This window comes from Acanthisitta chloris, unplaced genomic scaffold, assembly GCF_000695815.1.
Source record: "Acanthisitta chloris isolate BGI_N310 unplaced genomic scaffold, ASM69581v1 scaffold5917, whole genome shotgun sequence".
NCBI lineage: Eukaryota > Metazoa > Chordata > Aves > Passeriformes > Acanthisittidae > Acanthisitta > Acanthisitta chloris.
The window spans coordinates 23,158-50,055 of record NW_008684179.1 but is presented as its reverse complement, the minus strand read 5'-3'; the positions used below and the strand labels follow the sequence as shown (position 1 = coordinate 50,055).

General features: G+C 38.2%; 1 protein-coding gene across 1 annotated transcript in view; it reads right to left on the bottom strand.

Annotated features, from left to right (window-relative positions):
• IL17REL (interleukin 17 receptor E-like) overlaps positions 1-22,429 on the bottom strand; it is a 38,753-nt gene extending 16,324 nt beyond the window's left edge. Inside the window, exons 1-4 of the mRNA XM_009079226.1 lie at positions 22,328-22,429; positions 6,490-6,517; positions 1,473-1,622; positions 616-725 (exon numbers count right to left, since the gene is read on the bottom strand). Coding sequence (XP_009077474.1) covers positions 616-725; positions 1,473-1,622; positions 6,490-6,517; positions 22,328-22,429 — 390 coding nt within the window. The remainder of the gene's footprint in view (positions 1-615; positions 726-1,472; positions 1,623-6,489; positions 6,518-22,327) is intronic.
• Positions 22,430-26,898: the final 4,469 nt, after the last annotated feature.

Below are 26,898 nucleotides of genomic sequence, written 5' to 3'. Positions count from 1 at the left end.
AGCAGGAATTGAAGGTAAAAATTCATGTCTTTCAAACAGTTAGTCAAGGATTGCTCCTTTTTTTGTGGTTTGGTTTGTTGGTTTTTTCAGTTGCAAATTTTAATAACAAATACTTCTGGGTTTAGTTTAGTAAAAAAATTGTACTCTGCTGTTGCAAGAGCTTAGGGCAGATGTACACAAGTGTTTAGGCACCTGTCTGTCTTCTAGATGTGCAAATTCCATTGACATGGTTGCACTTAAGCAAAACATACCTAGGCACTTAAAATCGCTGCAGCATTGCGTTTCCTAGCAATCAGGGTCAGAAAAGCTTTCATGCAACTTGGGGGGCGTAAAAGAAAGCTAGCAAGATGGATATGAAAATTAGGCTTTGCAGAGGAAGATTCCTTTGCTAAAAGGAAGTGGAAGAAGTACAAGAATAGCAGAGAATTGAATTTATAGGTTATAAAAGGGTATTTTCTTACGGAGTTTCATTTGACAATGCTCAAGAGGACATTTCATTGTAGTTTTCCACAAAGTTAATAGGAGAAAAAAATAAGAGAGATACAAAGTATCTTTTTCTCCCCAAGGCTTGTAAACATTTAAATGAAAAACAACCCCCACCAAAAAAAAGTCTACCTTCTTTCCATTAAGCATCTTGCTTTTTTTCCTAGTGAATCTCACATTTGTGCACTGAGACTGCTGTGTGTCCAGCGAAAGAGAACAGATTTCCAGCCCACGGATATTCTCTGAAATTAGTTAGGAACAGATTTCAAGTATATAATTTGAGCATCTTTAAGAAAAACAAAAAATAAATTAAAATATACCATATCATAAGCTTTCCTTCTAAGTGAAAGGCACATGTATTTTATCTCTGTTAGAAAAGGGACATTACATATAACGCACATGGGGATAGGAGCAATGATTTCATAGAGATTGCTATAAATTAAAGCTTTAATCATGCAAATTTTAAAAACAAACCTGTTAACTCTGGGTGAAGCAACCAGGAAATACCTAAATGTTAACACACCAAGCATGTATGGCAGGGTGGAGTAAAAACAGACTATGCATGAAAGGTTTGTGTGCTTTCAATTTATTTTAGTGCACAACTGTAACTTCAGATGTCTAAACTGTTTCTCCTGTTGGGGCAATCACTCATGTCTGAGTTAGCAGAGCGGACAGAATGAGTATGTGTATGTGCATGCATGAATGTCAGAGCAAGAAAGGAAAGGGCAGTGGTAGAGGACTGGTTACATGTATTATATTGGAAGTTAAAATTTATTTGTCTGCAATTCATTCTCTCAGTTCTCACTCCCTTGAGAAGGGCCACAGCTTCATCTTGTTTCGTAGTAAAATGCTTTAACAAAAATTATTTTCCTGACATAATTACATGAATACAGCTTGGACACAAATATCACAATATGTAACAAAATTTGGCTGAAGAGCTATAAACAAAAAGTGAAAAGAAAGAGCTCAGTAGCAAAACTGCTTCCTACCATCCAGACTCAGAGTTCCTTTAATGTTTAAATGAAGAGAGCATGGGCTTCCTTGGACACATTTCATCACTGTTGAGATCTTCATGCTTTTCAGCACCACAGAAGATAAAGAGGCAGGAGCATCATGGCAGAAGCTGTTAAAAATGCCACCTGAAAATGCAAACACAAGGACAGAGAAACCTCATTGTACACAGGATGTCTGGGGGAGAGAAAGCACCAAAGATGAAGGTCCAGCTGTCCTGAAATCAGTACACAAGTCACTACTGATTTCAGCAAACCCAGTATTTGGCCTAAGACTTTCACATGGCCAACATAACTAGTTGGCTTCACTTGCAATGCATGGGGGTTGGAAAGAACTACATTACAGATGAGGTTTGATAATAGATTTCAAGGATTAGAGAAGTGTTAACCCACAAGAGGAAGCAATCACTCTTCTAACAGCTAAGGTTAGCAGAACACACTTAGACTTAATACCATTTTGAAATAATTACACCTGCTGGGTCATGACTAAACTAACAGTTTATTTAGACTTTTTTCAAAACCATTATGTGTATATTGTGAGCACACTCATAGGTAGTATTTTAATTTTAGGATTTTCTGATGGTCTCAATTGTTGTTAAAATATCACTTTCACACAAGAGGGCACCATTGCATTCCAAGTCATGGAAAAATCCCTCACACCTACAGGATTTCCCTTTGCTTTAGACCAGAACAGCAAGAGCAGAATAAATATTATCCAGGCCTTCTTCAAGGCACAGAACACATTAATCAGCAAGCACAGGACACAGATATTATGTCTCATCTTATTTCCCTATGGAAATTTAGTTATTCCAAAGCTTTAGGACATCAGTTTGCACAAATGTCTTCTGTAGGCTAGTGTAAAAGAAAAAAAATACTCTCAAGGTCCCAACCTCATCAGTTAGCCATATTTCATCTCTTTCTACTTCTCAGATTGCCCTGCACAGACATCAGTTATTTATTTATGAATTTATGCTGGTACAGTGGGTTTTAATCCCCAAAGCATTCCTTGGGCTTCTCTACTTCGCATCCATTGTTTGCAGTACCAAAAAACAGCAGCTCAAGAAACTATCACAACAAGTAGCCAGGGAATTAGGGTTTGTGCCTTGGCTTTGTGGTGTACAATGCAGCACACCTCTTTTTAGCTGTAAATGCATCATAGCAATTTCTTTGAAATATTCCTTAACCTTTTCACTTCAGTACACAGAATGAAAACTAAAAACCGCACAAGTAAAATGAAGTAATTTATTGCACATTCTCCTTCCCCGGGTGAGAGGCTGGAAGAACATAGAAAAAAAATTGACTCATGTTAGTCATACTGCTTAACATGCTCCTAGAAGGAGTTCAACTAGTATGGCAGTACATCAACTCTCAATTTTGCAAAGAAATATTAGCAACTAGAGGAGACGTTTGGGCAAACCAAAGAAAAAACACAGACCACTCAAAATATATGAACAAGGCTTTAAGAGCAGTGGAGTATGTTGACTTTGGAAGAATTAATAAACATTTCCACAGAGATGAGACAGCCCCAGGAAGTGCAGTGCACAGCAGTCAGATGTGAATACCGTATTCCATGTTCCAAGAATGGGTGGTGTAATAATCCTGAAGGTAACTCAGGATGGAAAGTTATTGTACAACACCTAATCAATCCACCCACAATTAATTGGGAGGGTTTTATATGCAGAAGTACCTAATAACTGTTACTAATAATGTGATAAATGATTATTTGTTTTAGCTCTGTCTCTTTACTCAAAAAGATATTATTTTGACTGCATTGTATGACATGCAGTTGTGGATACCCAATGGGATCCAGGAGCAACTGTTTCTGCTTAATTTCTTAGTTGTTGGTTGATCCAGGCCTATAATCTTGCCCATTCCCATGTCCATGCAGAAATGATTTAAGGCAATAACAATGTGTTTGTATACATACATTGTCAAAGTTGACAATTCTTTCCAGATTATTCTGTTTGGGTGCATTTGACCATATTATTTGACCCTATTTATTTTTTGAGAAGACTGTCATGGCTTAATTGAATTTGGTCCTTAGTTATTACTGCCTCAGGTATGGCATCATCAGATGTCACAAGGTTGGAACTAAGTCAACCTAGGTGCATTACTGACACTGGATCAGCATCAGGCAGATGCACAAACAGAGGTTTAGAGACTACTGTCCTGTCAGCAGAGGCACTGTTCTCCTTGAGCAGAGTTTCTGCCTTCAAACTGAGAACAAATGTGTAATACACTGAATAAAATGAAATGACTCTTCCGCTTTGCATTTTTTCCATTAATTTTATGATACATTTTGAGAATTGCAAAAGATGCTGCAAAACTCATTAATAATGATTTAAACAGATCATATCATGCATAAAGATGTTAGCTTTGGTTCACAAAATGACCTGACAGAAAAGAATTTTCATTGTATAAATCATCACAGTATGAAACTCACTTCTGACTAAGTCTTCAGTAAACTCTTACTTTATCATCTTTTAATCCCCCCTTAAGGTATTTTCTTCTGGAACACACCCCTTTTTCATCTTCACACAAGTGATTTTATCTATACCCCAGAAGACATAAAGATACATCTTGCTACACAAACCATCTTCTGAGTAAATGTTGCCTAAATTTTGTGTTTATGAATGATAACTGTAATTAGCCCTACATGAGAGAGGAATTGTTGCTTTAATAAAATGTTCCTTAATTATGGACACATATAAGCCCAGGCATAAAGAAACCAAGGCTTATTATTCAGCATGTAGACAGTTTCCTTGTACTTTTGCCATCAACTCAACCACAGCAGATTAGTTTTTTTAATCTGATGATGCAGCAATCAACCCAGAACTGTCACGACAGCAAATCACAGCTTATGTACAGTTGGATAATAGAAGTCAGAGCTGAGCAATGAATACACAATAGAAATGGATAATTTGAAGCCTCAGGCAAGAAGATGAAATTGGAGAGCAGGAAAAAAAAAAGGCAGTGAAAACCTATTAATAACAATACCAGGCCAAGACCCAATAGAAAATCCTGTTTTTTTTGTCTGACATGTCTTTCTTACAAGAATTGTAAGAATCTGAACTACTTAGGATACTGACAGTGCTAAATCTGTGAGCATATCTAAAGCACACTAAAATTGCTTCACTGGCTCATCATTCCATAAGTATAAATTACAGCAGTATTTCAAACCTATTTGCATATGATTTACCACAGTATCTGCTGCATCTCTTCATTAGGATGAGTCAACAAAATTCATAAACAAAGTAGATATGCTCTCCTAAGATAACCACATGGTGCACTTCAGTTAATACCAAAATTTGCTACTTGAAAGTACTTACAGCAATTATGAAATTGATTAAATTTCAGGCTGGCAGCCTCTCTTGCACAATAGATTGCAATGCACAGTAAATTAGAAGGGTTTCACAGTTGTATGTTCAGAAAATATTTCAAATCTTCAAGGATATTGAACAACATGATGATATACTGTGGCAAACATATTTTCTGAAAATGTAAGGCTTTTTTAAAACCACTGATGCTTTGATATCAATGTCTGGATATATTACAGCGAATTTCAACTACTACAGTAGCCCTTATGTGCTACTTATAGTCTAGAAAAGCTATGCTACCAAACACCACTGAGCTGGTAGTTGCACATTCTAGGAAATTCTGAAAATGTAAGGCTTTTTTAAAACCTGGTAGTTGCACATTCTAGGAAACAAAGTCATCTTCTAGTTGCAACCAAAAGAAGTGACTACTGCAAAGGTTCACAGTTAAGGTCTGTTAAGGTAATTTTACCTCAAATAATAAATAACAATCACTAAAAAAAAAAGGAAGTATGGAAAGGAGTATACACCTACTGTTGCACAAGTGAATTAGGATGAAGACAAAAAAATGTTTTTCCATCACCCCTGTAAAGCTGAGTCATCTACACATTATGTCTGTTAAAGATAGCTGATAAGCCATTTTCAGGCAGCACTGAAAAACCTATAACCAGCTTCGTGTACATCATCTTGAAACATTTGCAAACATCTTTAGTTTGCAAACTCTTCAGTGTCCGAAATCTATATACAGTTAAGAGTGTAACATTTAGCTGATGTCCCTGCATCAAAGGTTGGACCAGATGACCTCCAGAGGTCCCTTCCCACCTCAGCCTGGCTGTGTCTATGATCTGAGCATCTCCAGCAGTCAACCGGGAGGGACAAGCCCTCTCACCTCCCTCCCAACATATAAATCAGCCTTGTCCTAAAATGGATGGAGTGAATCAGCACCTCATGGTACCTGTGAGTCTTCACTATCTAGATCTGCATTTGTGTAATACCCAGGACAGATTTTAATTCATAGCCAATGGAATTCCAGGTGTCCTTCCCTTTGAGACCAGGGTTGAAGGGTTTGGTTTCCTCAGCATGTACTGCTCAAGGACATGAAGACATGCTTCAGCTAGCAGAGGTCAACACCCCTGTTTCTCATTCTACCTTCCACAGAGTTTGTGTAACTAGCAGTTCAGCTACCTAATCCTAACAAGATTCATTCACAACCCTTGAAACATCCACTGATGGTTCACTCTGCTCACCAGCAGAAAACTAGAGACTTTTTCAGTGGGACTTTTAACTGCATTCCTTCCATACCCATGTTCTCCACCTCAACACAGGCTCCATAAATGCCATGCATTCAGAGTAAGGACTCATGACAACTGACATTCAGCTCATGCTCCACACTATAGCATCAGCATCTCACTTGTGGCTTAGCATTGCATCCTCTTGTGAAATGACTAAGAGAACTCTCACAATGACAATCTATGGTAATCATAAAGCAACAATGCACTGTCATTATTAACCTATTATTTATCAAAACCTGTCAATTTCCAATGTTTTGTACAAGAAAACTGGTGGCAAATACCCTGTCATGACAGTGATCTGATGTCACAAGGATAGTAGATTTATCATCTTCAATAAATTATCTTTTAAAAAAACAAAATGTAATGAAAACATGAATGACATATACTCACCAGAAGGTTTACTTTTACAATGAATCCCCTGCAAACAGAAATAAAATATTGTAAAAGTTGAGGTAACAATAAATATTGCTTAATCATTGTACACAAATAGAAACATACCTTAAACAGGTAAACGTATTCATAGTCCACAAAACAAATAATTTTCAGGTTGAAAATGCACATCACTACTGCATGTGACAGCCTGACATGTATGGCAACACAAGATCAGCATTATCCTTACTTTCATGTATTCCTACTGAGGTGGAATTGTTCTAACAAGTATAACAGTTCCATCGAATACAGACATCCTCAATAGCTTGTGTATTGTTTTATCAAATTTCACAATGGACTGCTCATACCAGAGCAAAGAAACACAGCAATTTTTAATGGAAGATACCTAGCACACAATTGAATTTTATATGACTTTTAGAAGATCACACTAGGCCATTGAAAGGAAGTATCATCGTAGTCACAAGTGAAGTTCAGAAATAAGGCTTGTCTTTGTATTTCTGAGAACTATCTGACTCAGAAGCCTGAAAATTAAATTACTCGGGCACAGTACTTATTGTGTTCAAGTGGGAAAGTGTCTTTGTAAGAGGCAAAGCGAACCTGGCACTGAGATTTTAACAAGCTTCCAGCTATCCTTCAGACAGACTGCATCCATTTTCCCAGTAAAATAAACACTTAACCACACACTAAAATTCTGCATAGTACAAAAATAACAAATCTTATTTTGACTGCTGTGCTTGACATTCTAAAGAAAGGCTATTGCTTAGCCAGCAAATGCTGTTTGCCGCTGTTCTAGCATTCAAGTTTCTGGCATAGCACTTGTACCAGTATTCATTTGCATACACCATGTGTGTTCCCCCTTCTTGCCTTTAAAAGCAGCGTCTCATTGACAGAGACACTTTTATCACACCCACAAAAGGAACAGGCATCGCCTTGTCTCCTCTGCTTTCAAACAGGACAGCAGCTTTCAGACCTTTCAAAACATTCTAGGATCTTGTTGACAAGCCAACAATCTGTGAGTTCTAGAGCCAGCAAAAGTCTTCCAGTGGACATGTAGAAGTTCTCAAATTGTATACAAACACAGAGGCTGCAGCATGGGTAAGCATTAGCACATCATAAAATAACTATTGCTTGGTGTTCCGTGAAGCTTTCTCCCACAGCTAATTCTGTCCTTCTCATAAACACATCTGCGGAGCACAACCATGTTATTGCTGCAGGTGAGAAGTGGCAGCATGTTAGCTCCCCTGTGCCAGCTGCATAGAGTACCTGAGAAGTGTGTGCTCTGTCCTTTGTCACTGCTTTTAATTTGAGCTAGATAAGCTTCTTTTTCAAGGCAGTCTTTAGAAAACCAATGACCAGCATCTGACCTGTACTAGTTCCCATTCTTTTGTCCTCTTGGCACTTTTAATAATTACTTCTGGAGGTAGTTTGCCACTATGACTCCTAAAAGTGCAAATGCATAAAAAGTGGTATTTTAAGCCATATTTTATAATAAGATGGACATGGTCATATACTTTCATAGACTGTGAACTATAAAAATTACTTGTGACATTGTTAAAAGACATTGCTTTGGTTTCTTCTACAGGATACTACATTGACACTCAAAGAAGTAGGGCCCGTTGTGATAGGACAAGGGTAATGGCTTTAACCTAAAAGAGGGTAGATTTAGATTGTACATAAGGAACATAAGGGTGGTGAAACACTGGCACAGGTTGCCCAGAGAGGTGGTGGATGCTGCATCCCTGGAAACGTTCAAGGCCAATTTGGACAGGGCTCTGGGCAACATGATCTAGTTGAAGATGTCCCTGCTCACTGCAGCAGGGCTGGACTAGATGACCTTTAAAGGTACTTTCCAACCCAAACCATTCTATGATTCTATAATTAAACCAAACTTCTTTACATAACTGTTCTAAAACTGGGGTACTTCTATTTCAATGTTTTTATAATTTCCTCAAATCCCCCTGAATACCTGAAAAATGTAACTGCTGTGACCTAATTTCTGCCATAATGTGTCATAGAAATATTTGCTATTTACAAATTATTTCTGCCCTCCTACCCCACCAAAAAGCTTAGTTGGTAGTTTGCTGATTCTCCCACTGCACATCTATCAATAAAGAGACTATAGCTTCCTGAATTACACAGTGCAACACAAAACCCTTAGAAATAGAACATGCCAGCTCATATAAAACTACTGGAATTGTAACTGCTGCTTCAAAGTCCTAATTTTGAATTATTTCTAATCAAATCCTGCAGAATACTGTTGAAGGACAATTTGAATTCAGTCTCTTTACTTTAGGTTCTCCATGGCCTTAGGGAGCAGAATAGGCAACTATACAAAAGGACTGCAAAAAATTGAGTGAGATAGTTAGGGAGCTCACTATATTGGTGAGAAAACCTAACTGTTGAATCAACTAATTGCTCAGCCATTGCTTACTGGAATAAATTAATCTCTCATGAGGCTGATAATTTAGCAAATTACTTCCATATTTTTTAACTTCCCATTTTGCAGTCAGACTAGTGAAAATATTTTGGTTAGGTGGCTTGACAGAGTTCCCAACTGCCAGTCAAAATTTCTTAGAACAACATCTTTAAAATAACTTCTCTAACCATTCTTTCTGGTTTCAATTATAGTGCAAAAATACATTTAAAAAAATCAAGGCCCCATTGAAGTAAACAACAAAAATCTCACAAAACTCAGAGGACTCAGCCTTCTACTTGGAGAAGGCCAGTGGTTTGGTGATCCTGTTATGACACCTGAAAAATGAAAATTTTATGTAAATTAAGTTACACACATGTGGGAAAAAACCAAAACACCCAATTCTGTGGGGCTGTGTGATGATGCAGAAATCCTCTTATACCTTCTAGTCTATCCTAATTAATTATTGCTTTTCACTATTGCTCAGAGGAATTGCTACAATCTGAGCTTGTGCAGTTATTTTCTCATCTCCACAGGAAAAAAAAAAGGAACATACCCTTCAGTGACTTTTGTTATGGTAAGGAGATGTTTCATCATTCTTGGGCACTTGGTTTTGTTCTGGGTGAGGACTTGCTGGGAAGGTTTACATAAATAATCAAATATTTGCACAAACACTTGCCAGTTACAGCAACATTTGGGCACAGCTCAATTCCTTATTTTTTTAAATAAGGACTTTTTTATTGTACAATAGCAAGGGCAGTGAGGGTGGTATTTTCTTTTATCATAATTTTGCAAAATAGTCAAAAGAGACCATTTGTCTAAAAGAAGAACTCAAATTAATTAACCAAGTTCCTCTCCCACTTTCTATATCTTTTGTTTTCAGGAATTTTCAGTGATGACTGAAATAGAAAAGCATAACATACTAGTACCAGAATGGAAATTTTCTTCCCCTTTCACAAACGCTGAAGGCATCTTCTATGCAAAAATAAGATCCTGAACATGATAGTACATTTTACTCCTATACAGAGAGCATCTTTGATTCATATCCACTTTGGCAAAGAGCCTAATCAAAATACACTTACACAATGCACAAACAGTTAGGGATTTTCCTATTTCTCTAGGGTTTTCCCCATTTGTGGTATTACTCAACTGTTGCTAGAGGTTATCTGAACAGACACCACCAACGTGCAGCATTCTGAATAGAAGGTGTGGTGCCAACTTTTTAGCTAGCACAGCAACTTCTCAGTCTAAGCCAATTGTAATATCCCATTGTTCTATGTAAAGACTGTAAGAGAAGGAAGAGAGGAAGACTTGGATTAGGGGGCACAGAGTGCTTTCATGAATTAAAATTGCCAAGGAAAAGAAATGAAGATCAGATCTGCTTCCCATTTCCACTTATATCTCCAGGCACTGAATCAAGTGTAGAAATGGAGAAATTCTTGTGTGGATGTTCTTTCATGCAGAATCTCAGGAAAATTTGGTTTTACAATCTACCTGCTAGCTCTGTTGAAGCTTGTTCATTGAAGAGCTGGTGGCAGCTCTTCCACAGTTCTGAAAGGTATAGTAATATGCCTGAAAATGCCTTAAAATGTGTTCTTTAATTTGGATCAGGCTGCCAGACACTTATCATTCATTCATTAAGGTACCTACATTAAAGTCAGTGAATGCAGAGTGAAGAGTTTTTCCCCCTTTTGAGAGATCCCCAGTGGCAAAGCTATTACCTACATTTCTACTTTAGGTTCAGCTGTCAGATAGGGCAGAAAGAAAAGAACATGACCATATTCTGATGTTTCCCTCTATTCCAACAACTTCTATTCTTTGACCACCATTAAAAACAAGCGTGGGACTCTATGTACTCTTACAATGCAGGGAAAGGGTGGTTTTGCAATAACTGATGCTCAAATTGTAGCCAAAAGGCTCATAAAAATGATTAATTTAATCATGTTCTATTTTGATTTCCAGTCAAGAGGGTATGCTGTGCACAAATCCATCTCATTCTACATACAAACAGAAAGGATATCCCACATCACTGGGTCTAGTCCCCTGATAACCACAGGCACCATATCATCAAACCCCTGTCAAAAACTGGTGAAGTGTCATTTTAAAATCAGTCAGGCTTTCATGTGCACTTCTCCAATAGCAGAGGCTATTCCAGAAGCCCTGATGTCTGCCAGAACCAAACCTTTTAATTTCTAACATGAACACAATAATGGTTAGCTTGTATTAACTTCTGATTGTGTTCATTATCTTTTCACTTAAATAAATGCTTTGCACCCTGGAATTTACTTTTCTACAACCAGTAATATAACTTTCTTCAGCTTGATTTGCAAGATGATAAAAGCCAAGCTCTTTTACTCCTCTCTAAGAAACCAGGCTTTCCTTCTTATCATCACCCTTCCCAGCAGCTACTTCTACTTTAATGCATATGTCCAAATGGAGTGACCAGAACCACACATAGTTCTGAATATATCAGGGTTTATTTTGTGCCTTGTAAAGGTGTAATAATCTTTGTCTCAAGTTAGGAGCACCACAACAATGCTGTATCAGTAGTTATCCTCCAGTACAGAGTGGGAGCAACTTACCCCTGCCTATGTAAGTAATCCAGCAGCAGCTTTCTCTTCTCCAGCAGCTCACCCAATTTGGTTCACAGAGGGAAGAGCCTACAGATCCTGGGCCATTAGAGGCCTCTAGTGAAAAACCTGACAATGCCAATGTGATCTCATTCACCTCCATAAAGAAAAGGTCTTTGAGTGGTGGACAGTCACAGTCCAAGTCATATGGCTCTTCACCATTTAAGAACTTTATGGAAAGAGAGAGGATTGCTTTAGCATTTTCCAGAGCTATTTCACAGATGAAGGATATAATAGCTTCACACTTTACGCGTCCTTGATGCTGGTGGGGGTTGGAACCTCACAGCACTTTTCTCATTGCATTCTTAGAAAGCTCACCACTGTATTTATCTTACCAAATGTAAGGAAACAGAATTCTTTACAGCAAAAGAAAGCACAGTGATAATATAATTATTCCTGTCCCACTAAAAAAGAAAAGTCTTAACTATGCCATAGTCAAGTATTTATATGAAAAAGGCATGTTATTGGAAATGGGTGAAAAGGAAAAATAATAGACCTCCAGAACACACTCGGCAATTGAATAAAATTGTGGTTATATTCAATGAGAACCAAAGGAATTGTAATGATTAAGACATATAATATGAAAATTTAGAACTGTTAAAAATTAATAGTACTGCTGATATAGTGTCCTCAAGAGACCTTTTCTCAAAAGGAGTATATGTAATTGTTTTGACATCATGTGTAACTACTCTAATTGCCAAGGTAAAACTGTCTTACTAATGACGCTTTTCAATTTCTGGCAAACCACAAGGTTATTCTTTTTACTTTTACTGACAATATGGTGATCAGATACATGTGAGCAGTGGAATCAGCTAAGCAGTCATAGACAGAAACACTTGGACTGTTATCCATGCAGAAAATAGAGAGGCACCTGAACTTATGGCAAAGCATTATTTTGGACTACTCTGAACTACCGTTTCTACAAAAGCACCTGGATATTGGTCAATTTTTTTACAGAATGCTAAAAGCAAAACATTTGAGTCATGCCTACACATTTTCCAGCTCCCAGTCTTTCTGCGTGTGTTCCAAGCTGAACAAAACCCATCCCATCACGTTAGCACTGTGCTGAACCTGAGAGGGTAATTGCTACTGAGAAGTGGAATATTTAGCTCAGGCTCAGCACTGTGCTAACGAGGTCACACACATTCTGGATGAGAGCTGCCTGTGTCCAGCAGGACATGGTAACACCTGCCTGTGTTCATGCTATGGTGATGTGCCCCCAGCTCAGCACTGAACGGACCATGAACAAACAGGGAGGAGATGATTGGATTTACTGAAGATTATTGGACACTCTTGAATAAGGCTTCACAGGGGTTTAAAGCAGAGCCTGTTACCACCATTCCCTGCACCATCTCCCATTTCATATGTACATGCAAAGGTACAGCCCCTGTCTTCCACACCTGCTCCTTGACACAAGGCCAACACTTCTGTCACAGCTTAGCAGTACTTCAGGACTGCAGGAGCATGTGACTAACATAAGACCCTGAGCCCCCTTGGATTTTTATCCTTCGATTTACCTGCAACTAGTCAGGTGTAACAGAGATTTCTGTTTTCCAGTCAATATGTATCTCTTCTTGCACTGTATTGATGTGGAGAAATCCTGTTCCCATAGTTTAACTGCACTGTCCTGTATTTTATCAGGACTGCATGTGGCAGTAATGTGACCATTACTGTGGCTGCATGGCTGGATCCTTTTTACAGAGCAGAACAAATGAAAGAGTTAGCAGCCCAGTAATTATATTTTCTGGGAACTCTTGGCAGTGACATGCATTTGTCCTGTAAGTGAATATCCAGACAAAACAATATTGCTTTGAGGTCTCTCAACTGGTAAGAATATTCTCCCCTTCTGCTTTTTGTTTAAAAATTAATTCTATTTAAAAATAATGTTGTGATACAAAAAGGACCCACATATAAACCATTTGCTTTTACATTTACTGGACTGTAGGGAGCTAAGACAGTCTGAAATAAAAGCTGCCTGTTCTATAGTATGCTTCAGCTCCAGGACTGGAAGCAGAATGTGCTTGAAGCAACAGTATGCAATAACTTCTTTCTTTTAGAAATAGAAAGAACCGAAGGAAAAAACTGTCAATCATTGTGATGTCATGTTTCCTAAAACACAACACAAATTGTTAACAAAATAGAATAGCATACAATAGACATAGTAAAATTGAAGTGTACTTTGAATGCCATACCCTCAGCTGGTATAAATCAGCATCATCCCATACATAGTGTCAAAAATTTCAGACCACTCAGCTACTTGAAAGGAGACTAATCTACCAAATCAGCACTTCTTGTCTAACAATGAACAGGGGCACTCTGACACAGCATTAATTGTTATTTCAGTGACTGACTGGAGATCTCATACAGGGGATAATAAAATGGAATCAAAGAAATTTAGGGTGGAAGGGGCCACTGGAGGTCACCAAGTCCAACCTCCGGCACACAGCAGTACTGTCACCAACACCAGATCAAGTCAGCCATTCCTTTGGCCATTTCTTGGAAAACTGGAGTACATAAATTCCACAAACTCTCCAGACAAACATGGATATCCCATGTGTTGAGGTTAGGATGGTATAGTGATCTTCATACCACAGAAGGGGCTACAAGAAAAACTTAGTCAAGATCCCTCAGCAACTCTGACAGCTGAGACTTGCAGCCTCAGACTGGAATCAGTGGACAATGAGACTGCCAGAGAAAAGGAAAAAAAAATACAAAAGAAAGAAAAAGAAAGAAAAGAATTTAAGTAAAGATTATAAGAAGAGACCCTCTGAGACAGAATTGCTCCTCTGAAGCCACTGCATTCCTGACTGGTGCCACAGTATCAGTTAAGGAACTGCTTCCATTAAAGACAAAAGCTAAAGATGCCTAACTAGCTCTAATAGTGCTTGCTTGAGTTACAGAACACTCTAGCCACAGCAAAATGAGGAAAATCTTAGTACACAAGGGTGAAAAACTTATTTGTTGCAGCTGTATACTTGAAAATTTTTGAGAGAGGATTATTTCCTAGATATTCATGTTTGTATTATTATGGTGTCTGGAAGTCTTAATCCAACATCAGAAACCTTAGATGAGAATCCCTACACATCTGCCTTTCCTCTCCTGTCAAGAGCACAAAAGCCAAAAACACATTTCCCTGAAAGAACTAGCAGTGTGAGTACATGAAAAATTAAAAACATTCCAAATCTGCTATGTAGAAAAGCCCTACTGAAAATATTTGTAGTGTGTATTCCAGCTGAAGCACTGGCAGTTTGAGCTAATTGATAGAGAACCTAGTTATGAATAAATTTGGAAATGTTAAAGAGTAATAAATCATATAAAATAAAAAATAAAAGGTAGTCCATTTCTCAAAATGTTTACTGTTAATCATAATTTTGTGGGGGTAAGGGGAGGGAATAGGGGAACAAACTGTGGAATAATCACAGAATCACAGAATAATCAGAGTTGGAAGGGACCCTTGAGGATCATCTAGCCCAACTCCTGGCCCTGCACAGGACATCCCCACTAGTCACACCATATGCCTGAGAGCATTGTCAAACACCTCTTGAGCTCTGTCAGCATTGGTGCTGTGACCACTGCCCTGGGGAGCTGCTCCAGTGCCCAACCACCATCTGGGGGAAGAACCATTTTCTAATATCCAACCTAAATCTTCCCTGACACAACTTCAGGCTAAGTCCTGTCACTGGTTGCCAGAGAGAAGAGGTCAGTGCTGCCACTCCACCTGCTCTCCTGAGGAAGTTTTATACAGTAATGAGGTCTCCCCTCAGTCTCCTCCAGACTGAACAGACTAAGTGACCTCAGGTGCTCCTCATATGGCTTCCCCTCAAGGCCCTTCACCATCTTCATTGCATCCTTTGGATGCTCTCCAATAATTTAATATCTTTCTTATATTGTGGTGCCTCAAACTGCACACAATATTCAAGGTGAGGCTGCACCAGCACAGAGCAAAGCAGGACAATCACCTCCCTCGACAGATTGGGAATGCCTTGACTGATGCACCCTAGGACACAGTTGTCCCTCCTGGCTGCCAGGGCACACTGCTGACTCATTCAACCTGCCATCCACAGGGACCCCCAAGTCCCTTTCCATGGCACTACTTTCCAGCATCTCATTCCCCAGTCTGTAAGTACAGCCAGGATTGCCCCATCCCAGGTGCAGAATCTGGCATTTGCCCTTGTTAAACTTCATTCAGTTGGTATAGTTTGGCTTTATATAATGTATCTTCTTTGTACTGTAGTGCTAAAGTTAGTACAGTCCAATTAAATGAGGCAGAGGTCCAAGAGGAGGGCTTCCAGAGGCAGGATCCTACCAACTTTACAACAGCAGCTTTGTTTCACCTGACCCTCCTGATCACACTGTTGTTCCTAGAGGCAGCAATAATTCCTGGGCACAGCCTCAGCTTAATAAACCCATCAGTGCTCATCACCTTCATATATTGCTTCATACTATGTCTCATTGTTTAATGATAGCCCTTACTCACTGAAAACCACCTATGTCACACATTCACCTAAAAAGTGTTTGAGCTTTTAAACCTTTTGTGGAAGGGAAAATAAGCTCCAAAGGCAGAGTGGTAACACATATGTGATCATGCTCTAAAAATTACTCTATTGTACCATATATAAATATATTAAAAATAAGGAGAAAAATCAAAAGGATACCTACTACCTACCAAAACTAAGAGTGAAACATATATACTATGAAGCATCATATTATAATGAGAGTTGGAAAAATAAATTTCAAAAAACACATGAACTAAAGATACCAAAATTTGAAAAGCAATGCAGCAAACTGTCACTGCAGTCATGGAAGGAAGAACAGCAGTCTAGGGAGAAGAAGAAATGGAAAAATCAAGGAAGTTTGCATATGTAGGAATGAAAAGGAAAAACAAGACCGGGGACAGTGAAAAGTATTGACTGCAATAAACTCTATTTCCTCAAAGTTTTCCAAGAAAAGACAATGAATGCACATCTAGTACTGTACATGTTGTTTATGTGATTCATACTTTCTGAAATATGCAGACAAGTAGAGGCAATTCCAAGACAATCAGTTTTCCAGAAATGATTGAAACTTACCACATTTACTCAAAGCAACTAAGCTGAAACATTTCCTTGCAAGAGAAAGAGCCACAGGTAATTTGAAAAGTAAATCTAAAACTCTCTTAATTATTGCATAGACATTTCCTGAATGAGATTTCATGTCCCATACAGTCCCATATCTTGCATGCTGCAAGGACAGGATACACCATAAGTCTTTGGCTCTGCTGATTGTTCCAAAGGAATAAGTTAAATATGACGTGAAAGACCATCTTTAAATCCCACATACAAAATACAAAAGGATGGATGAATGAATGAATCAATCAATGAATTAATGAATGAAAGCAGAGATATTTGTCTTAGGAAAGAACTCAAGATGTCATCTACTCTACATTTCTGCCTTAGGAAGAATGACCTTTATCTGAGACATATTTGAGCTGTATTAGACATACCTGAGCTATATTTTCTTAGTGTGTGCAGAGGTCTCTATAAGCTCTACAGAGAAACATTCCAGTGTTTAGCATTGTTAGTCACTGTGACTTCCCAGTTTATCCATGACCTCAGAGAATTCTGGCCCAGTGAATTCCTACAGTTGTGCATGCAGGGGCAGTGCTGTGATGTGTCTGTAGCACATCTGAGTATACACGAATTTACTGGTTCTGTGATCATTCCTAGCCAAGTAGTTCAGAGCTGGTCTGGAACTTCTTCAGCAACACACTGCAGTTTGGGGCATATTTTCTGTTTTGTATTTTTAAGATGGCAAATAATTTCCTGGTTTTCAAAAAACAGAAGTCTTTTAAACCTCATCTTGGTCCTTTTCACTTTTGCTCATCTCTGGTCCTCTCCCATGCACAGGCATTCTGACAGGAGAGGAAGAATGGAACAATATAAACAGGTACACAGCATTGCCAGTTCCAACAAATTTACAAGTTAAGTTATTCCTAGACCTTACTGCAAAAATTCCAGCTAGGTCATGCCACATGGCCTCATTAAAGCTATTGCCACTCCTAAACAGTCTGTCCTGCCTAGAGTTGATGAAATTATGAGTTGCTTTCCAACTGCAAAGCAGTCAGTCAGATGGCTATGGAAAGCACCTACTCCCAAATCTCAGTATTCACCACCTAGCTTTGTGTCATAGATCAGTCCCAAAGATCAGAGCTGAGAGAGATTTGTGAACTAAAATTCACTGCCAATAAAAAAGGTCAGCTGCTCCCATCTCCTGCTGATCTTGCTTATATAGCCCTTCTTGGTTTTTTTGAGTATGCGCCTCCTGCTGTGGGTACTGATTGCACACAAGTTATGCTGATGTCCTGTGGTGAAGCCTCTAGTATTGCCTTATGTTTTGGTTTCAGGACACCTTGTCAGGTCCAGTTTTGACACCTGTTAATTTTGTGCCCCAACTTTCATGACTGCTTGTAGTCCTTCAGCTCTTGCTATTCTGGTGGCTAGTCTCTTTCCAGACCTTGCAACCTTCTTCCTGAGTTCTTGAGGAACAGAGAAATGACAAATAAAAAACTCAAGATTCTACTGCTTGCAAGTTCTGAATTACAGAACTTTTTCCATCTCCACCTCTTTTATAAGAACTGGTGGTAGATGCTGTAATAATGAGAAACACTGGAGAGGTTTTTTAAGTCCCTGTTTGTACCTGTCACTGGCTGTTTCCTTTTCAGGGGGTGAGGAAAGAGGACAGCACCCAACTGGTGGCATAGGACACATCAGGAAGATGTCTCATGTCATTGCCAAGCTATTTTTGACCCTAAGAACAAACGTGAAACACAGTCCAAGAGATAAGCCACCTAAATTTGCTAAACTGCAGCTCTCCTGACTATCAGCATAGAAAGCAACTGGGGTTATCTAACCAAACGGGTTAATATCACTCCAATACAGTGACTCAGCATGGTTGAGCCCCTTAAGTATGACTATTTTGATTAATGAGTACTTAACTCATAATTATAGTATTCAAAGCAGTTAATTTAAACACATAATTAAAACACAACACACAGGAAGGTCAGCACACTTGTGAAAACTGGAGAAAGGAAATTACTTAAACGAGTCGATGACAGGCAAGGACGCAAATCCCAGGCTGCCTATCAAGGGCATGCTCTGGTGGATTGCACTGCATCTCAGCAAATATTGGCAGAGGATATGTTTTATATTTTTATGCATCTCCTTCAGTCATCAGGTATATTGATGCATACACAGAATGTCTGTGTGAAATCATCTTTCCATGCTGGGACTTCATGCTGCATCTCTGTCAGTCACTCTGAGGAAGGCAGGTCCCTCACCAGCCTCTTTAGACATTTTCTCTGTCTAAAATTAGGTTTTCAAACAGATTTTAGAGAACAACAGAATTATGTCACCTAGATTATCATGTCCATTTTTAGAGGCTTGAGATCATTTTTAAAATATTAATTGCTTAATAATGTGCAAAGAATACCAATTTATGTCAGCTGAGTTAGTGGCCTAAGAGCTATATTGTATCACTAGTTTTGCAGTGTGTAGTGTTCAGCAAGAATGAACTGATCCATGCCATAAATACCCAGTAAAGAAACACCACATATTTTGATTGTGAACAGCATGATCAAGCAGCAGCTATATCAAGAATTTGTTGCCAATAACCTTTATTGTTACAGGGAAATCCCAGATTCAGCTTAGGGTTTCCTCCTTTATCCATAGTCTTTGGAAACATTACTACATTCAATAGCAAACAATACAAACACTATTTCATAGTGTTTTAGGGAGTGTTTTTTAAATGTAGTGCTCTTGATATTTACCAGCTGTTGAGTCAAATTTGGCATAAGCCTGTCTCTTTGTGTACAGCCTGCAAACAATGTGGACTGTAAAATGAGTAGGGCACAAACCCAATAGAAATTGCAAGCTGGGATTTCCCTATGCATTTGCAGAGAAACTTGGTTGATAACTGTGTTTGCTATTGGGTGGGGCATAGAGACCATGCCCGCAGTATTTAAGCTTTGAATACTAGAATATCACATGAGCTCTAAAGCCAAGCCATTAAAATAAGGAAGGAGAAATGAATCATAATATGTAATAAAAGCTTAGTTGTTCCTTTGTCATTACTCAACCCAGAATTGTATATCTTCATGCTGTTTAAATTTTCATGTAATATAGGCATAAACATCCAATGTTCTTTTGGTTTTCCTTTTCCTGTACTGAACAGATGTACAGTTTGTGGTACAGCAATGAAACCTGGATAGTGCCTTATACAGGGCAATGCAAGGATGCCTTGCTGAATACTCATGGTAAACTAAGAATGATTCATGAAGTTGTAATAAGATCCAAAATCTGAACTGTCCAATGCAAAGGTTTTTCAACTCATATACCACAAAATAGTTATGTCACCATTTCCCTCTTAAATACAACCAGTGTTTACACTGATAAGGAGTGCCCAAGGAGGTCAAAACTGCTCACAAACATCCAATGGACAGAGCCACCTCAAAATCCAGTCTGCTGGTAAAACTCAACAGTTTCAGTTATTAAACCTGCCTAAAACCTTCTGACAATACCTAAGTTTGAAAAATGCAGAAAAATGCAAATTAATTGCTTTTCATCTCCTATCACTTTATGAAGAACCACACATCCTCAGGGTTGCCTGCAGAAGAGAAATTCACTATACAAACCTCTGGGAAAACTTCATACAGAAAAAAATAAATCTATAATACTCACTCGTAACAACAACAGCTACAGAGAATCTCTGATAGTTTCAAATTTACAATATCTCATCACCACATTAAGCAAATTGCTAGAAAAAAAGTCACTGATTCTCTACTTTGTAAGGCAGAAGGCAGCACACAAAGACAAACTGGAACCCTCGGTTAGTGCCCTTATAAAGACCATTGAGTTAAAGGTTACAGAGAAGATTGACTGTTCCCTTTTAAAATAACTCATGTAGGAATGAGATTGAGCCCACGAATCATGATCAGTTACGCAGGGAAATTGAAGATACTTGCAAAGAGAAAGGGAGAATAATTTTTTTTTCTAACAAGCTAGTCATGAGACTCAAGTTCATGTAGCTAAAATGCTTTGCACTAGATTGAAAATGCTATGCTGGTAGTAATTTATTCTGTTGAGATCATTATTGTTTCCACTGAGAAAACATTTTTGTCTTAAAAAGTCATTAATGCATTCAAGATTCTATTGAATACAACAACTAGGAGAAACATCACATAGACAACATGAACAGAATCCTGTCTCTAATATCACAAATGACTGATTCCATTATACTGGAAACAAGGTGTATTTCCCTTGCAAATTAAAAAAATGAAATAAAATACACTTTTCTCAGTATCCAACCTTTAGTGTTGGAAGAGTCCTAAGGAGGCAAAGAAAGGGATCCAGCCTGGTAAACCTTGAGTTATGCCTCTATCTTAGGCACCTAGTGAATCAGTCTGCTTGACATATGTACTGAAGATATGACAGAGCAAATGCCCTTTAAGGTCCCTAGAGGTAAATCCTATCCCCCAGACTGAAACCCTCCAAAAAAGGCAGCTATCGATTTTTACAAGCTGAGTCTTATAGTCCTACATTCTTTGGAGGGATAAATTAGATTAGCAAATAATTTCTATTTTAAACTCCCATTGCAGCAGGACAAGGAGCATAAATTATTTAAAATACATATGTATTTGCATTCATAAACATAAGTACATAAAATTTCTTTAAAAGTGTTTGGAAATATCTAGAGACTAATTTCTTATAACTATATTTTGTTATTCTAAAAACATTATCCAAGTGGATAGAGATTACAGAATTTGAATACAGGAATATTAAACAACTTTAAATATGGAAAGAGTTGGTTTGGGTTTTTTTGCTCAATCTAGTATTTTATAAGCATCTTTATTCCTGTTTTTTTTCTAGGATACACGTATAAAGATAGAATAAGTTGCTGTAACATGAGCTAACTTAGTATCTGGGTAGTATCACCACATTTAGACAATCTTTAGTGTCTCACTGCCTGTCCCAAACACTGACATCTTCAAGCAGAAGTTTGTACAGACAGCCAAATTCTTTCATGCCATCAATTCCAATTCCACTTCTCTGTAGCAAGTACACAGTTCTCCTCCTCCAGTCAGACTGAAGGTCAGATTCCCTATTATTTAATCCTTTTTTTAATTTATCTTTCAGTTTATGCTTACAGTTTCAGAATACCAAGCGGAGCAGCGTATCTCCACACTGCCCCTTTGCGGGGATATTTGGAATCACACAAAACCCAAAGCTGTTAAAGGGATGGGATGGTTCACACTCCACTTCCATGCACATACACAATTCATTAAATTTAATACTGAAGTTACATTCATCCCACAAAATGAAAAACAGGTTTTACTCTTTCTCATGCTAAATTAATTTATTCACAGGAAAGCCAGTGTTTCATATATTCCTAACATAATTAGCAACTGCTGAAACCTCCCATTCCTCCCTCCCACATCTCTTTGGCACCACTTCTGTTGTAAAAATTGACTCTGCAAAGTAATGAATATGAAAAAAATAATTTTTTTCAAATATAAAAGACAGATGTTAAAAGCTACTAACAACAGCAGTTGGAAATAGTGTAAGATGCATTTTCTTTTCTTACACCCTCCATAGTCATCTTTGCCACTTTGGATGGATTCAGAATGACAGGAATATAAAGCGCAAGTTCAGAACAGCTGAAATAGCTTTCCATTTTTGCTTCCTTGCCTTTCCTACAAATATTTTAGCAACATACAACTACTGTATCAATAGACAACAAATAGGAAAAAGTAAGAGCTTACCTGAGAACATGAAAGTCCACATTCTTCAATCCTAGGAATAATCTGGCAATCAGCACTCCAAAATAGAATTATCAGAAGAAATCGAACATAAATACTTATCATCTTAAATTGGGGGGGGGGGGGGGGGGAGAAAGCAAAACCTCAGAAGAAACCTTCTACTCTGACAATTCTCCCTCTTGTGCCAAAACTTTAATATGAATTTTAGTCCCTCCCACAGCACCTCTGAGCTCCTCCCTCTGAAACTTTCCAAAGACAGAAAATTGCTAGTTGTGGGAAATATAAAGCATGTTCAATTCATTTCTTATGCTCCATAGTGAAAAATGGGAAACATAAATAACCGATAATCCCACTAAAATTCTCTTCCCTCTGCATTTCTTCACATCAGCATTACATCAGTTTTAGCAGATTTTTTTTTTCTGCAAATTCTAAATATATATAAATGGGAATTTTGTTTCTAGAGTGATGTACCAGGCAGGTTCACTGGAATTCAAATGCATTCTTATGTCTACTTATTTTCCTGGTTTTCTTGTGCATTGAATCAAATGAAAAACAGCTTTGCCTAGGTGGGTGGTCTTGGAAGACTTGTTTCTTCTTTTTCATCAGCAGAAAAAACAGATTCTTTTACCCTAGAAACCTGTGCCTTGAACGTATTTCACTTATTATGTAATTGTATCGATAGAAGCATCTTGTTCTACAGTTTATCTCCAGCTTTTGGATTTTCAAGGCTCTCAGAAGTATGCATGTTTTCCCAAAGAAGCTCAACAGCACAGCTCTGAAAGCAGGGTAGGAGTGAGTCACAACACCTCAATATACAGATTCTTTTACCCTAGAAACCTGTGCCTTGAACGTATTTCACTTATTATGTAATTGTATCGATAGAAGCATCTTGTTCTACAGTTTATCTCCAGCTTTTGGATTTTCAAGGCTCTCAGAAGTATGCATGTTTTCCCAAAGAAGCTCAACAGCACAGCTCTGAAAGCAGGGTAGGAGTGAGTCACAACACCTCAATATCTCTTAGCAAAATGCCCTTAATGCCCCTCTGGGTGCTGCCCTTCATAGTCCCACTACCCATGACAAGGAGCAGGTATTCCAAAAACACAGTCTGGTTCCTATGGAGACTCTATGTCATGTGTTATGCCCAAGGAGAATAGGGAGTTATTAGAGAGGGCTTGCTCACAACTGAGATATCCTTTAGTAGGACTGTGCCAGAATCCAAGTACTCAGTGCTCTTGCAAAAGCTTTTACAGCAGTTAAATCAGGGAATATACAATCAACACCATCTGCTAGGATCTGGCTTTACCAAGACTTGCTTTAACAAACACATAAAATACAATGTCTATTCTGACAATGTCTCTACAATACTTGCATTTGAGATACTTACATGTGAGTCCAGTTTGTCAATTTTCCAAGACGACTTTATTTTTTGAAGATAAGCAGTTTCAATCACAGTACTGAACTAAATGTAATTTCATTATCATAGAATATCATAGAATCATCCTGGTTGGAAGAGACCTCAAAGATCATCAAGTCCAACCCTACTGTGGTTACTAGACCATGGCACTAAGTGCCACATCCAGTCTTATCTTGAAAACCTCCTGGGATGGTGAATCCACCACCTCCCCAGGTACCCCATTCCAATGCCTGACTACTCTCTCTGTAAAAAAAGCTCTTCCTAATGTCCAACCTAAACCTCCCCTGGCAGGGAGGTTTATTATTATTTTGGTTAAAAAATAACAATTAAATTTTGTCATCTTTAGAAGCCTGGACAGTAAGGAGTTAATGAACTGCTATGCCTCAAATAGAGCCACTCACGGCCACTCAAGCAGGCAGGTTAGAACAGGATGTGGCTGGAAAAGGGGGGAGGGAGGGCAGCACCTATCTGGGACCACTTCCCTGTTCCAGTCCATGGTGACTCCAAAACAAAGGACAGCAAAAGTGCAGAAGTGAGGTATTTTGCATTCTCCATTTTCCCTTGGGTCAAGCTTGACCTCTGGACCATCAGCCCAGGTCTCTTCTTTCTTAATTACTCTCTGGCTAAACAAAATTTGCATGCTTGGCTATACACTTGGCCCACTTCAAAAGAGACTACTAATACAATCCACCACTTCTCAAGTGCGTACAAGAACGATTACATGGAAATGAAAGTTAGGACAGATGTATCACCAGACACACCTAAGCAGCCAGACATGGATTTTGTGACCTGATGTGTAGGAGTTTAGGCACAGAACTCCACAGATATTACTACTTTGGCTAAATTATTTACTGACTTTGTTGCATTAATGTGTCAATGTCTAGGCTGGAGGGCATGTCCCTGTCATAGCCTTATCAAAGAAGTCCCAGCCTTCTTTGGAGCACAATAGCCACATTCACACTACAATTTGCAAGAGGATCCTGTGGTACATCAGTACACACTTTCAAGCCTCCCCAACACAGGCACACATACCATACCACAACAGCTGTCTTGAAATGAAAGGCCATGACCAGCACAGTCCCATGGCTATTCTTTTAACTGCCTGAACCAAGCAAGAGATAACTTGCTTTAGGGCCACTCACATCAACCACAGGACAGCTGTTTATAACTTAACAGCTTCGTGTCATGTCAGGCATGTTCTGGAGTGGAACTGTGTGGGATGTTACTGTCATCACAACAAAATAGTGTATGATTCAGAACTACTTGGAAACTGTACTTCACCAGGAGTGTACCTACATCTCCTGTCCAGAGTGACCCTGTGCAGTCAGGGCAGAGTTACCCTCAGCAGAGGGTACCAGCAGGGCACCTAAGTCCCACAGAGCCACAAGACAAGTTGGTGAAACAGGACCTGTTTAGTGCTTCTGTATCCAACATGTCCAAAAACAGTCACTCCTCATTTCATCAACATGATTCAAGAGGACCCTCAGTCTCTTTCCCCACCCTGTCAAGAGTGACAATTGCTCAGCAATGATGGCAAATGTCACAGTAGGTGGAGCACCTTAGGAGCCTTGCCTGCAACCTGGATACAGCTCACAGATGCTAAATACTTTCTTTTCTAGAATCATACAATCATAGAATGGTTTGGACTGGAAGGGAATTTTAAAGATCATCTAGTTCCAAATTAGGTTGCTCAAAGTCACATTATTATTAGAGAAAATGTATTTTTAAAATACTTTTTAAAAAATTTTAGACCACTATAAAATTATTTATGAAATCATTCAAGAAAAAAAACTACAAACTTGAGTGCTGAAAAAATCCTCTTAAAAAAGAAAAAAGAGGAAAATAATAATAATGAAAAAAGGCAGATTTACAATTTTCCAATCTTTTTGTAGACAATCTATATTTTTAAGAACTTAAAGATCAGAGAAACTAGAACTATTAACAAATGGAGGAGGGGGGTTGCACTTAAGACTAAATCAATTATTAAGCATATTTACCTTAATTGTCTTTCTAAAAATCTTACAAAATTGTATTTTTCTGGGTTTGGGGTAGAAAGTAGTTCTTGCACATTTCTATGGTTTAGCCCTAAAGAAGAAAAGAAGCAAAAGCAGCTACAATTCAAGCAGCAACAAACTAAAACAGTATTGAAAATTTGTCTCATTTCTGTTCTAAGGACTACATCTATTTATTCAGTTTTACTACTTACATTAATACTGATATACTGGAATGCTTAGAGATCTGTAATTTTTCAGATTTGACACAAAACACTTTCACCTGAGACTGATGACTACCGTTAAGTATGGAAGAACATAAACCCTGTGATTAATTACTTTTAGAAGATTTGACTTTGTTTAGATAAAATTGTCTAAAAAGAAATTACATTTCTCAAATTCAGATGTATACACTCATTTTGTTATCCTCATGTAGGCCCACAACTACATAATAATGTTAATGACATTGGAATACAAATGAAGCAACATTTCACAAGTACAACATAATGTCCTAAGTTTACTATAAAGATACCGTAAAACTGTTTCCTAATGCAGTAGAAAATTAGATTACCTGGAAATAGAAAAGCACTTGAAAGCAAATTCTTCAGAACCAATTCCTCTAATATGAACTGTAATGCATATAATTCACCCTTTTTCTTTTCCCCAGGCCAAGCTAAAAGTGCAACTAAATACTTGAAATACTTTGTTTCTTTCATTTTAGCAATAAAAAAATATTAATTTTATGTGATTTGGTTTTCTGTTATGCACACAATATTTTTCAATCATGGCTGCTTAAACGAATAATGCTAATGAGTGAATTAGAAGTCACCCTTACCTAGTAGTGTATTTGGGATTCACAGCATTAGACAGAGCACAGGCTGAAGTCCCTTGTCCTGCTTACTTGTTCTCAAATGGTTGAGCACCCCACCTGCTAAAGAGTCTTGGTGGCACAAAGTAAGATGTAAATACTAAGCCATCCTCAGTGCAAGGAAGCACAGCAAGTGACAATAAACAGACCCAATTGCCTCTGGGAAGAATATTGTTATATCCAGTTGTATGAAAATCTCTCAGTTTTCCACTTCACTGTATGTTAAATCCAACTCGGTCATGCTAGTACATCAAAATGCATTACTGAATCCCTCTTGGATTATTTACCACATGATCTACCT